Source organism: Molossus molossus, unplaced genomic scaffold (genome assembly GCF_014108415.1).
Source record: "Molossus molossus isolate mMolMol1 unplaced genomic scaffold, mMolMol1.p scaffold_m16_p_13, whole genome shotgun sequence".
NCBI classification, from domain to species: Eukaryota; Metazoa; Chordata; class Mammalia; order Chiroptera; family Molossidae; genus Molossus; species Molossus molossus.
This window is the reverse complement of record NW_023425348.1, coordinates 60,116,889-60,131,126: the sequence shown is the minus strand read 5'-3', so window position 1 is coordinate 60,131,126 and position 14,238 is coordinate 60,116,889. Positions and strand designations below refer to the sequence as shown.

At 51.3% G+C, this 14,238-nt stretch overlaps 1 protein-coding gene across 3 annotated transcripts in view; it reads left to right on the top strand.

Moving 5' to 3' along the window:
• USH1C (USH1 protein network component harmonin) overlaps positions 1-14,238 on the top strand; it is a 46,448-nt gene that overhangs the window by 16,974 nt on the left and 15,236 nt on the right. The window contains exons 9-17 of one of the 3 annotated variants that reach the window (XM_036258347.1): positions 1,362-1,446; positions 2,328-2,387; positions 2,539-2,595; positions 2,905-3,047; positions 4,123-4,188; positions 4,566-4,690; positions 8,849-8,898; positions 12,563-12,712; positions 13,768-13,884. In XM_036258347.1, the coding sequence (XP_036114240.1) occupies positions 1,362-1,446; positions 2,328-2,387; positions 2,539-2,595; positions 2,905-3,047; positions 4,123-4,188; positions 4,566-4,690; positions 8,849-8,898; positions 12,563-12,712; positions 13,768-13,884 (853 nt within the window). Of the gene's footprint in view, positions 1-1,361; positions 1,447-2,327; positions 2,388-2,538; positions 2,596-2,904; positions 3,048-4,122; positions 4,189-4,565; positions 4,691-7,731; positions 7,800-8,848; positions 8,899-12,562; positions 12,713-13,767; positions 13,885-14,238 lie in introns of all 3 variants that reach the window. The other 2 variants (XM_036258348.1, XM_036258349.1) reach the window with 2 other exon arrangements.

Below are 14,238 nucleotides of genomic sequence, written 5' to 3'. Positions count from 1 at the left end.
GGGGTCAGCCCCTGCTCTGCCACCTGTGAGCTCCAGAACCTTGGACTAGTTACTTAGCCACTGCGAGCCTCAGTTTCCCCCGCTATACATTGAGGATACTAATATCCGCACGGTGAGGAGGAATGAGATGACAGAAGTCAAGTCCCAGGCGTAGTGCCTGGTAATAAGCATTTGGTAAATATTAGCTATTATTGTTTACATTATTCTTATTGTTTTATTCACATTTACTCACTACTTTCCTGCCAAGTATAAGTGATAAAAAGTCCTTCCTTTCTAATGGATTACAGCCTAATATCAAAGCCAGCTGCATAAATAGTTACAGTAGAGTGAAAAGGAAGCTAATGAGCTGCATTCTGCTATCTTGAATCAATTAGTGGTGGCTGCCGGTGTACTGTTTTGGAAAGAATTCTAAGGCTGGCCCTGGCTGGTTTGGCTCAGCGGTTAGAGCGTCGGCCTGCGGTCCTGAGAGACCTGGGTTCAGTTCCCGCTAAGGGCACGTACCTCGGTTGCAGTTTGTCCCCGGCCCTGGTTGGTCGTGCGGGTGGCAGCCAGTCGATGTGTTCCTTTCACGTCGATGTTTCTCTCTCTCTCTCTTCCTCTCTCTCCCTCCCACTCTACCTGAACAAAAAATGGAAAAATGTCCTCTGGTAAGGATTAAAAAAAAAGAATTCTAAGGCTGTATGTAGGCTGGGTGGGAACGAGTGCTGTGATCGATCAGTGATGTCTGTCACAGCTCTGGGAAGGGAGGACTATAGCACTAATGCCGCCCTAGCTGTGGGTGTTTTAGGAGCGCTGAGAAGGGGACAGCATAGTCATAGGGTAGAAGAGTCATTTAGTTAAAACCCTGTAGAGAAGATAGCATTGGAGTCTTAAGCAGTGAGTAGTGAAGTGCTAGAAAAAGAAACAGCACATGTGCCTGGCTGGTCTGGCTCAGTGGTTGAGCATCGACCCATGCACCAAGAGGTCGCCAGTTAAATTCCCGGTCAGAGCACATGCCCAGGTTGTGGGCCAAATCCCCAGTGGGGGACATGCAGGAGGCGACCAATCAATGTTCTCTCTCATCGATGTTTCTATCACTCTCTTCCTCTCCCTCTAAAATCAATAACGAAAAAAATGAATAAAAGGAACAGCACGTGTGATATGTTGGGTGAGAGGTTGGACGAGGGGCAGAGGGGAGGGATTACAAGTAGTGGTCTGCAGCTATTGCCACAGGTAGACAGTGGAGACCTTGGGTACTGAGCTCACGGGTGACCTGTATCCTGAGCGGCCAGAGCGCTGGGCACACATGCGAGGGGGCAGGGCACCGAGACTGAGCAAGCGCTGAAGGCAGAGGCTCACCTGCACTTCCTTCTCTTCCCCAGCATTTCCAGTGGCCCCATCCAGAAACCTGGCATCTTCATCAGTAGCGTGAAGCCTGGCTCCCTGTCTGCCGAGGTGGGGTTGGAGGTGAGTGAGCCTGGGTCAGACTGTGGTCACACAGTGATGGAGGCACATGTCTTCCCACACAGCCCTTTCTCGGCAGTCACTGGCTGATGATTCCTACCCACCCCGAAGGGAAGGCGTCACAGAGGGGGTGGCATTTGACCCTTTCTACAGTCTTCTCCATCTCTGTAGTAGTAATAATAATCAAAGAGTGTTTACTGGGTCAGACATTGTTCTAAGTCCTTTAACAGTTATGAGAACTCTGAGAATTAGGTACTATCATTATCGCCATTTTATAGATGAGGAAACTGAGATCCAAAGAAAGTATGTGATTTTTCCAAGATCACATACCTAGAACGGGAGGGCTGGAATTCAAACCTCTGCGGTCTGATGCCAGAACCAGGACTTTTAACCTCTACTTTGGACAAATTGCTTCCTCTTTTTGTGCATCAGAATCCTTTCCTTTAAAATGAGGGAATAGCCTTCCTTCTAGAGCTGTTGTGTAGGTTAAATGAATTAATACACATGCTTGGAACTGGCATATAGTAAGGGACTGATAAATGTAAGCTACCAATTGTCATGACTCAGCACAGCCTCTGTTACATGAGAAGCCCAAAGGCACCTATGTTTATATACTGAGTTTTTAAAGCAAATGTCATAAATTCAGCAAAAGGAATGAACCTCTAATGATACAATATTTGGCAGCTGATGAAATAGATATGAGGTAGATGGGCCCTGGGAGGCCCCCATCAGAGCTTTCTGACTGCTCTGCTCATCAGGGAGAGCTGAGGTGCAGCCACTGGAAGACCCAAATTCTGCCCTCAGCCCCCAGGGTGAACCTCTCCTGCAGATGAGTATTATACAGATAGGGCAAACACACTGATCCCTCTCCATTTCTCCCCCAGACAGGGGACCAGATTGTTGAAGTCAATGGCATCGATTTCTCCAACCTGGACCACAAGGAGGTGAGATGTGGGATCCTCACCTGCTGGCTGTTATCATCTCTGCCCACTTTCCCCCTCCCCCTGCCATGGTGTGTGAAGCCTTCTGTGCTCTCTAGAGGCCTCGGTTGCTCTGGTCTTTAGGCCTCAGCTGACTGTCCGTCTGTCCCCGCAGGCCGTGAATGTGCTGAAGAGTAGCCGCAGCCTGACCATCTCCATCGTAGCTGGAGCTGTAAGTCCAGAATGAGCTGCTGGGGGCTCCCTGACTCCTGACCTCCAGGCCCAGCCACTCAGAGCCCTGATCTCTGCCCACACTCCCGAGAAGGGCCAAGAGTTCTCCCCTGAAGCTCTGACAGGGCAGAGAGAGAGGACCTCTGTCCAGCCAGGGGACATGTGGGTCAGAGACAGCAGGAACCACATTGTGCCTGACACTGGGGCCACGGTCATGAGAAGACAACCTTCATCTTGGCCCCCCAGGCTGTGGCAGTGGGAGCCCAGGTTCCCCAGGGGACTGAGCAAGGGGCCTCTTTCTCCCCATGAGGGCCGGGAGCTGTTCATGACGGAGCGGGAGCGGCTGGAGGAGGTGAGGCAGCGTGAGCTGCAGCGGCAGGAGCTTCTCATGCAGAAGCGGCTGGCGATGGAGTCCAACAAGATCCTCCAGGAGCAGCGGGAGATGGAGCAGCAGTGAGTGTGACCAGTCAGGACGCCCTTCCCTACCCTCCCAGAACACTGTACGACCCCACTCGCGTGCTTCCAGCTCACTGTCCTGAGCTGACCTCACGCTCTCCCTGATGCCTGTTCTCAGACTGGATGGGTCCGGTGGTGGTCAGTATAAGCATCCCCTGCCTCCAGACTGGGCTCCTCCCTCCTTGCCAAAGAAAGCCTCTGATGTCCAAGACTCAGGAATATGGGGATGCTACTAACGGTAGCTATTATCTGTTGAGTACCAACCAAGTGGCTGGTGTTGTATTATGGCCTTGCGTATGTTACTTAATGTCATTCTCATAAGAGCCCTGTGAGATAGATGGCATTAACCCATTTTACAGGTGGGGACACTGAGACCCAGAGAGGGCAAGCCACTGTGTACAAAGTCACACGTGGCCAAGCTGCTATTCATACCACATAGTCTGGCTGTCCTATCTATGGTGATAAGCCTCCCACCCCGACTTGGGGTAGTTGAGATGATGGATTGAGAGAATAAATGGGGTGAGCAATTCATAAATCAAAAACAATGTCAAGATCTAAATCCAGGTACATTCTAGGAGCTTCATAAGAATTTAGAAAGGGAAGGTGGGCAGGATTTTCCCCTCTGTCCTATCACAGAATTAGCCTGTAGAACCACCCCTGCTGGTACCTCCTCCCACAGCCCTGGCCTGGGGTAGTGGCTCAGCCTTGCCCCTGAGGTCTGGGGCTGGCTTCCAGGAGGACCTCACTCAGGCTGGGCCCTCCTATCATCGGGGCCTGGTGATCTAAGTGTTTGGAAGTGGGTGCATGGAGTGTGGCCCACATTGACCTGCACTCCAGCTTCAACAGCACAGAATTTCTTCCGCTTAGTGGTGGTAAACACACACACACACACACACACACACACACACACACACACACGAGCACACAACCAGCATCCAAAGCTGCTCCAGGCATCCTTAGAAGGGAACCCGAAAGAAATACTTAAAACTTTTTCCAAATCAGGAGTTAGCTACAAGGAAGAGTTAACTCTCTTGTATAGACGCCAGCATGCCTATCCTCATTTGTGTTTCAGAAGGAAAAAGGAAATTGCCCAGAAGGCAGCAGAGGAAAATGAGAGATACCGGAAGGAGATGGAACAGTGAGTGCCTCAGCTCCATGCATCTGCACACGTGTCTGTGTGTGGACATGAGTGTGCTCTCGGGAGTATAGCCAGCCAGAGGCCACCTCCAGGCCCGGTGTACCGGGCCCTCTTGTCCCCTGGTGGCTCTTCCTTTATTTTTAGCCATCCCATAGTCCTAATAAAGCCCATCCTGTTAGAGTAACTAGAACATAGCCTTACATAATTGCCAGGGAGGCATTCACACTCGATGTAGAATACACGTGCCAAGAACTTTGTCTTCTTCACCACAGCTGGGACCATGTGCCCTCTCCCCAGGCTGGTTGGGGTTTCCCTGTAGGCAGAGGTGGGCCTGTGAAGGTTCTGGCTCCAGTCACGGCGTGGGGGTCTTATTTCAGGATCATGGAGGAGGAAGAGAAGTTTCAGAAGCAGTGGGAAGAAGATTGGGGCTCGAAGGAACAGTTGCTCTCGCCGAAGACCATCACCTCCGAGGTGCACCCTCTGCCCCTTCGCAAGCCAAAGTGTATGTATCATGTGCTGGTGGGTGGGGAGAGGGCTTCCTTCTGGGGCCCAGGGGTGGTCCAGAGATGCTGGTCTCCCTTCACTCACCACCACCTCCCCAGGTGAATAGCCCATGGCTCTCTGGGCTGCATTTCCTTCATGGAGGGGCAGCCATGTGCCAGGGGCTGTCTGCCAGTGCACTGGGGTGGGAGGCATCTGTCTGTCCTCCTTGTCCTGGAGGCCTGCTGCCAGAATCTCCCCAGCAACACAGACACGGGCAGGTGGACCCTCCCCATGCCCTTGGACTACTGAAGAGAGATTGGAGAGCAGTGGTAAAGGTGGACTGTTCATGGGGTCATCTTGGTTTGTTGGGTGTCGTGTCTTCTTGCTGCCTGGTTCTGAACTGGGGCTAAAGGAGGAAAAGCAGGAGGAAAGAGGGCAGGGAGCTCACATAAAGAAGACTCTGGTAGTCCAGGGTTGCTGGGCAACTGTGGGAGGAGCTTACCTGAAGTGCCCCTTCCACCTGCATCCCTGTGCATGGACCCTGCAAGGTCCCTCCACTGCAAGGGTGGAATCAGGACTCCCAGGCACCAAACGATGGCCATCCTGTAGCCTCAGCTCCCTCTTCCTTTTTCTCCTTTCTTCATCTGTACTGTTTTCAACTCCAGTTTCAGTCCAGGCCTCCACCAACTCTTTCCATTCCGTCTACTCTTAACCCCACTCCCAGGATGCTTCTCCAAGGGGCAGCTCATAGCACCAGGGCGACCTGGGGGGCTCAATCACAGTGCTTCTTAAGTGGGCTCATGGTGGGGAGCCAGGAGCAAGGCAGTGTGGGGGCCGTGGCAATCACAAGTTCAGAAGGCCTGGTTGGCCTCTGCTCTTTATAGCTGTTTGATCATACTTAACGTGGGGCGGGTTCTACTGTAGCTGGCTGTGCTCAGCCGACCTGGGCAGCTCCAGACCTGGAGTGAATCTGTACCCAGGAACCAAGTTTCCTCATTTCTGCTCTATGGTAGCCATTTGGGAGCCTGTGATGGGGCCTGGACAGCTCTGGCTCCAACTTTAAATCAATCCCAAGCCCTAGAGGGACGGCAACTTGGGTCAATGAAGAGGTTCGGGGCATCTGGATGGTTCCATCTCATCCCTCGCTGGTGCAGGGCAAACAGCTCCCACCCAGCACATTTTGTCCTGGCAGCAGGCACAGTGTCATCTCAGGGTCCTCTCCGAGGGACAAAGCACACTCTCATCGGCCTTTCCTGTGACATTTGGTATTAGTAGAGGATGCAGCCAGAGCTAAATTCCCAATGAATAATCTGTTTTAGACAGGGAGTTAATTTGCTCTTAATGCATGAAATAGGAGCTTCAGAAGGAGAGAAATCGATTTTAATTGGTTCTCATGAAAGTAATCCCAGTCAATTTAGTACCTTCCTTGAAACTGGGCCTTGGCTTCAGAGCAAACACACTCAGGAACTGTGGAAAATAAAAACCCTTTCTCTAGCTACCTATTTATTTAGTGCTTTAAAACCAAATCAAGCTTCTTGAATAAAAGGAGTGAGAACTTTCCCTTTGTTCAAGATACAAATGTTTTCTAAAGGAACGCCGTGAAGCCTGAGATTGATGAGCGGAGTCTGCCAGCCCGAGCTGGGGCAGCTGCTGCTTCCGTCCATCTCCATGTGCACCGGCGATTAATTCTCCTCTGGAGATAAGTCAGAAAATGCAGGAAGGCCTCTGAGCCAGCGCAATCCCTGCCTTTCTCCGCATTCCTGGGAGGCCGAATGGTCTCAGCCTTGTCGGGCCAGCAGGACCAGGCCGCATTCAGGAGGACCACTCTTTAACTCAGTTAGCTGACAGGTTACACCTGACTCAGGTGTCTGTGCCCGATGAGGCGTAGACCCTGCATTTTTTAACAGTCGGTAAAGAGTGTGGAGCATCTCTTGCCCAGGAAATAAGGCCACTCATCCTAATGATGTGATTGGGACGGGCTGTTCCCCTCGCTGCCACCTGTCCCAGGAATTCACCCCGCCTACCCATGGCCAACCCAGCAGAATCCCAACATCCTGCCAGGCCCTCAAGTCCGAGACACACTGTCACAGAGGCCCCCAGAACAACTTCCTTAGCTAAACCACTGAGGAGGAGGGATTTTTATTAAGGATCCCAGAGCTAGAGAATGCCTGGAGAGATGAAGAGGTTTAAACAAGAGATTTCCAACCTTATTTCACCATTAAAGATCCCATCAGTTGATCCCCACACCCAACAGGCCTGTAGTTTAGAAGGTGAGTTTTTTTTCCCACCAAACTGTTAAGTAACAATGTGTGTCCCCATTGTTGGATTAGGTAGTCCATTCTTGTCAGCTAGAAAGCATCAGTGTCTGACTGCTGAGTAATCACAAAAACAAAGGCTCCTGATGTTAGCCTTTTCACAGGTTACTGGGCAAGTTCTTCTAATTAATATTTGGAAATAGTAATAAATAGCTCGCAGCAGATTTACACACTACCTTCCACCATCCCAGGGAGGCCGGAGTCCAGGTTGGTTTGCTATTCTCCCCATAATATCAAAATTCATGTCTTCCTGACCACATGTGCCCCTTTAGCCCTGGGAATCTCCTCAGCTCCTCAGGACCCCCAGTCCACCCACACAGCTCCGACATCCCCTGGGGACCCAGAGCTCCAAAGGTGGTGAGAAGCCAGAAGGATCTGTTCTCCCGTTGTACGTCTGGCACCAAGCATGTGTGATACTCAGATATTCCCGTCTCTTGTGCCACACCTCCCAAGTTTCAGCTGAATGCCCCACAAAATGCTTCTCACTCTGTCACATCGAGGCCCCTGTTGTGAGCCCATTTTACAGACAGAGAAACTAAAGCTACCAAGGTTGAAAGCACTATATGCACCATCCCAGAGCGAGAAAGCTTTGCACCCTGCTCTGGAGCCCTGCTCCTGCCCCTGACCTCACGGCTCCCCTAGAGGAAGCTGGTCCCAGGTCCCCAGGCTCCTGGGAAGCACCTCTGTCCTCTTGGTCTTTTGAATCCCTCTCGGTTCACCAGCTTCCTCCTGTTTTCCTGGGTAGATGATCAGGGAGTGGAGCCCGAGCCTGCCGAAGACCCGGACAGAGGCACCGAGGCGCAGGGAGAGCAGGTTTGCGGCCCCCGCTTTGCTGCCCGGCCTTGCTGCTCCGCTTGCTCTGCCCACCTTCCCGCCAGCCCTGCAGACACCCAGCTCCAGGGGGCAGCACATGGTGTCTGTGTGCACACAAACCCTTGAGAACAGGACTCATGGCCAGGCTGACATGTCAGCTGCACACAGCACCACGCTGAACCACGGGCTCAAATATTCAAGTGCTGCCCAAAACCAGGTTCATCCTCTGGCCTTTCCCCAGAACTCCCCAGATCTCCCCAAGATCCAGCAACTAGGGCTTAGTGCTTGGCCAGCAAGGGGCTTTTAAGCTTCTGTTCTGGAACCCAGGCTGGTCAAGAGTGGGTAATTATGTAAGGCTTCGCCGCTGGCCTGGGCAGCTCAGGTCCAAGCTACTACCCATAATGGTGTAGCCTGAGGAAGTCAGGGGCTGGTGCCTATTTTCTGGCCTGGATGGAGATATGCTTTTCTGAAGGCCGATCTCCTGCCCGCTGCTGCCTGAGCCGTCCTTCCCAGAGCTGACCCCGATCATTGCTTTCTTTTTCATCGTTGAAAGTGGAGGACATGGCCTGGACTATGAGACAAGACTGTTTTGTTCTGGCTGATAGCAGTTCTAGGCAGAGGCCCAGGCTCCCTTTTGTCTCGAGCCATTTCTTGGATGGAGGGACCAGGCGTTGGTCAGGAAAAGCCTCGTTCTCTTTCAACGGGGCTTTGTGTTTTGCTGTGGCTATGATTTGGGAAAGCTCATCCTCCCCCAAGGGGCTTTCTCTTTGATTTTTCTGGCCCTGGCTTCTAAAGCCAGAGGCCGCTGACGGGCCCAGGGGCGGCAGCCGGGGCCTCTCGCAGGTGGTCTTGGGCCTGCTTTACAAGCCAGGTGAGGCCAGGTAAGTGGAGAGTCAGACACAGGGCGCAGTTCTGCTGCTGGATCCGCTGTGCGGCTCTTCGTCTCACAAAGCATGCGTTCCCGGGCAGCCAGCCCCTGGCCTCGGCCCTAGCTCGACACTGACTGGGCCGCACTGGGCCTCACTGCCTTGCTCTCTGTGTTGTTACAGCCTTTGGGTGGTTTTACCGCTATGATGGCAAATTCCCGACCATCCGGAAGGTAGGACAGGCCTGAGTGCTGTGCTGTGTGCCACTGAGTCTGCTGTGGGGTTTGGCCTTTTCTAAACATTGTTTCTTTTCCTGTCAACTCTCGACAGTGTGACCTGGCCTTTCCACTTAGGGCGAAGCGTGTCTGCGCCTCTGTCAGGCTGCCATCAGACGGCAGGGCACCGTCACAGAGGCATCACGGGGGGAAGTGTTCATGGGGTGAAACCTACCCAGGCACCATCAGGCACCACCTGGGTCAGCACCCGCCCCAGTGGGCACAGGGCATCGGGGCAGGGGCATGGCAGGAAGCTGCCAACTTGTCGTTCTGTTGAGTGCAACTGGAGGCCAAGACCAGAAGTCAGGGTCAGACAGTGAAATGTCAGGTCGGGTGTACAGCGTACAGATTATGAGACCGACTATGCCAGACACAGGCAGGCTGCCAAGGCGGGAGTTTGCTGCCTGGGGTGGAGACCAAGAGCCACACCAGTCATAACTCTCCCTGGAAATATCTCTGCATGTGCCCAGGGTGATGCAATCTGCTGGTCTCTGGGGCCTTGGGTTTTCTCTCTAAATCTTATTACTGTATCTCCAGGCCCCATAAACCTTTCTCATCCTTCTTCTTTTTTAAATCACTCTGGCATTTGATTATGAAAATGCTGCTGTTAATATCTATAGGTCAGACATTCTAGATGACTTGGTATTTGGAATCTGTGCATCAGCATAAATCTGGGTGAACCAAATGAGGCATTATCTCCCGACCGGCTCTTTCTGGCAGGGTGTCTGGCCTCCAGAAACCAAAGGCCTGGCAGCCGAGCGAACTTGATGATACGTAACTTTTCCCTGTGTGTAAAATGGGAATATCTGATGTGCTAGAAGCATCCACCCCTTCCTCTGTTCAGATACTAGACAGCACTATCCTTCCTGACAGGGCAAACATCACCCGGAGCACAGGTCATGGTTTGTATGGCACTAGGGCACAGCCTCTCGCGGGATTCCTTCCCACACCGCCGTGGCCTCAGAAAGGATTGGTCTCGCAAAACTGTCCTTTTCATTTTACAGGCTGACTCTGGCTTAGGATGCTTCATTGGGTTAGATTTCAAATTCTTTCCTATACACTGTCTCTACTAGAATGTAATTTAACTAGACACACACACACACACACGATTCTACTTGAGAAAGTAATTAAAGGAGATGGAAGGTCACATCCTTCCCCAGCACTGATAACTAGGTAAAGGTAAAAGAAGTGTGTGCTCATCTCCTCCACACACACTTCCCATCAGCGATCATGTCCCTTGAACAGTGCTGTGGATAAAAAAGTAGACCTGTTTCCCCCTGTTCACCAGGTCAGGCATTCTAGAAACAGCTGGTATTTCAGTTTTCATTTCATTTCAAAAGAGAGGAACATTGTTTCTAAGTGGCAGCAAGCAGGCATCCACCCATCTGACTCTCCTCTTAGTCCAGACTGAAAGGAACATGTGCCTTGAATTTAACTGACAGCTGAGAGGACAACAGAATGGAGTTCCTCCCGCTGGCTCTGGAACTCCATCACCCTTCTCTCCAGAGCCCTGTGAGACACCCAGGGCCCAAGTAATACAAGTGGATGTCTATGGTCATGACCACTCAGTGTCTTTGATTCCTAACCCCAGGCCTGTGGCCCCACAAAGTCTATGCCAGCGCCTGGGGACTTATGGTTGTGACTAACCCTTTCACCAAGACTAAGTAAGTCACGCAGACCAGCCTTACTTGCAGGAGCCCACTGTCTGGCGGAGAGGCAGAGTCACACACAACCTAGTGCCCATAGGGAGCAGACTGTTATGAGATCAGTAGACAATGCCCTGGGGCAGCTGGCCCTTCTGCATCCGTGAGCAGGTGCTGCTTTCTTGGAGGTGAGATAGAAACTGTCACATGTGCCTGCCCCACCCAATAGTCCCGGCTCTAAAATCTTAGCCCTGGTGTGTTATTTTAAACCAACAGAACGGCCGTTCCTATCACAGTGGTCCTGTGGGAGGCCATGCCCTTATTCTAGCTGCCATCAGGCAGAATGTTTCTGGCTCCTTTGGGCGAATTGCTGTTTGAATTCATAACATGATAGCAGGGATTCATCTATCAACTGACTTGAGAGTCTAGTCAACAGGGTAGGCAAGGAACCAAGCAGGACTCTGAAGCAAAGAGAGCCATCTTCTCGAGTGGCTCACAGAAGGCTCTGGGGGAGGGTCCCATCCCTCACATGGTGGGGGTGGGATCATCTCCAAAGCACATTCCATGCACACAGAGGTGAAGGTTGTCCTTAGGAGGCAGGTTGACTCAATCATAAGTCCATAATGACCCCCGAAGTCCTTCCAGCTATGGACAAATTTGTGTGTCTATTGCTGGTAAACTCAATTCTTCTTTCCTGAGCTTTGTTGCTGGAGTAATTCAGGAATTCTGAGAGCAGGCCCCAGGAAACTTGTTGGGGGTGGAGGTGAGCCCACAGGTGGGTTTCCTCCTTCCCCCAGACTTTCCCCAGAATGCTGACTCTCTACTGGCCCCTCTCTGGACTGTGACGGAGCTGACGCTTCCTCCCGCCATGGTCCCAGTGCCCCCAGAGCATCTGGACACAGTAGAAATTTTGTGGGACATGGAAGACTTGGGTCTAAATCCTGGCACCACCACTTACTAGATGTTTGATGTTGGACAAGAGACTTTACCTCTCTGAGCTTCGGCTCCTTCATCTAGAGAGTGAGGATAATACCTACATAGGAGAAAATCGATGTAATTTCCTTGACACATAGGCAGTTCATAAATGTTAATTCTTTTCCTGCCTTACTCCTTTGGAGAAGCAGCCAGAAAAACAGGCTTTGTGGGTCCAATTCCAACAGGAAAACTAGGGCGTCATTTAGTCCTGCACCTTCCTCCCCAACCTCTTGAATCCTGACAGCCAGTGAAAGGCTATTAGGCATTCTCTCCCCGCAACCCCAACTCTCAGTCTTGCAGTTTCTGACTACTCCTCATTTCAGGGGCCTAGTTCAGAGAGAATGGTGGACTCTCCAGGATGAAATGGTCTGGAACTTAAGCATCAAGGCAAAATCTGATGTCCTTGGCTCTGGGCTCCAGGGTCAAGGCTGGTGCCCACTTTCTCTAGCTCAGGACAGAGGAATTCTACAAATGAGGCTTACCAGCTCTGCAGAATCTCCCAGGGTGTGTCTGTGGCATCTGAACATGAGACACCTTTCTCTCCAACTAATGGAGAAGGCATGTGCCCAGATACCAGGAAATAAATACAATGCCTTTCATTTGTACAGTGCATTAATGTTTATAAAGCACTTTTACAGATGTTATTTCATTGGCTCTAGATGGCAAGCTTATGGGGCAGGTATGTCTTCATTTTGGAGGTGAGTGAATCAGGCCCAGAGAGGTTAAGAAACTTAGTCAAAGTCACACAGCTAGTTAGTGAAGGAGTAAGCCCATTCTTCTGGCTGGCAAAGGGAATGTGTCTGTCTCCTACTCTGTGATGGGTAACAGCAGCCTGCTTGCCCTAAACCTGCGGTCCGATGCCCAGGGGCAGAGCTGGGGGAGGGGCTCACCTTGGGGTGGTTGCCTGGTGTTGTCTGAGGACTGAATGCCCTGTTTGTGGTGCTGTGCCAGTGTCAATGCTACTTTGTAACCCTTGTCATGTAAAAAATGCCACACCTGCTCAGAAAGGAAAGGATAAGAAAGCCAAGTATGACAGCCTACAAGAGTTGAGAAAGAATAAGAAGGAACTGGAGTTTGAGCAAAAGCTTTACAAAGAGAAAGAGGAAATGCTGGAAAAGGAAAAGCAGCTGAAGATCAACCGGCTGGCCCAGGAGGTATGTGTCCTGCTCATGGGCCAGGTGAGCACCCCTGGGAGGCGGTTTGGTTGTTCCCCATCATGCTCCCAGGGAACCAGCTAGAGCTGTTCTCCCCACGTGTGGAGCGAGCCCTGCCCCCTCCTTAGTGTGGAGAGTGAGATCGTCCCACCTGCCTGGGGACATCAGAGACTAGCTTCTAGCTTAGGTGTATGTTTGGGATTGAGACTGGCCTCCTTGCTCAGGTATGGGTCTGAGGCTAACCTCTCTGTCCAGATTGTAGGACTTAGGCTAGCCTTCCACACACCTGGCCAGAGGTTTGAGTCTGTGCCTTCCACCCTCACTGTATCAGAGTGTGAGTCTGAGGCTCACCCCTCTGCTTAGACGTAGATCTGAAATTAGCCTTCCACCCACCATTCATTAGATCTGAATCAGTTTGGTCTCCTACCCAGGTTATAAGTTCAAGACCAAGTTTATCCAGCATGAGTAATTCTTGTTTCCTAGGTGAGTTGGTGACCTTCACTCCCTAGCTATTTGAGACAGTGTTGGTTCTGCTTCTCTTTAATGCTTCCATGAATCAGATCACCAAGCTGATTACATTACAAAACCAGAGAAGTCCTGGAAAATGTGATGGGATTAGGTCTGGCATTAGAAACAAATTAGCTACAAAATAAAAAAAAATTGAACTTGTGCTTCTGAGGATAAGGCAGTCTTAGAAGGGAAAAAAAGTAAAGTTAAACTCAAATGTGCTAAGAGCCTACAAAAGGACTATTTTTGGAGAATCGTAAGAGCTTCAGGGTTCATGGGGGTGCTGGGGACCAGCGAATCCCATGCAAAGCAAGAGCGCCTTCTCCGATCTCGTCAGCAAGTGGCATTAGTCCGCCCAACACCTCAGCCCACTCCCCCTCCTCTGGGCCCAGGTGAAACAAGCTTGGGGCTTTTTCTAGGCAGCTGACACACCCAAAAGTACTCTGGAATTTTTAAGAAATGCTTTCGTGCTACTGGCCAAGTGTGCCGCCGCATGTAACTCAAGTGTGCCCTGTGTCCTCTCCTTTTTACGTTGGCCTCGGTCCCAGGTGTCCGAGACAGAGCGGGAAGACCTTGAGGAATCCGAAAAGATTCAGTATTGGGTGGAAAGGCTCTGTCAGACGCGCCTTGAGCAGATTTCCTCTGCTGACAATGAGATTCCAGAGGTAACAGAACCCTTCTTTCCACATAGACCCCCCTGCTGCCTTCACCATGACCTGCCCTGGGGACAGTGGGAGGCAGAATGGCCACTGTCCAGTGTCACCCCCACCAGCTCACTCCCCCTTTCTCTCTTGAAGAGGGTGAACAGATCTGTTTTCCTGGGCTTATCTCCAGAGTGACCACTAAGTCCCAGCTTATCTGAGATGGTCCAGTTAGGCCCGTTGTCCTGGCGTAATTACTAAGGGTGCCATGTTCACTGCCAAGTATGTTCCAGTTTAGATAAGTCATATGGTCACTTTACTTATCACCCACACATGGCATAACTTGGGACCCTCTTACATTTGAGCATTCCCTACCAG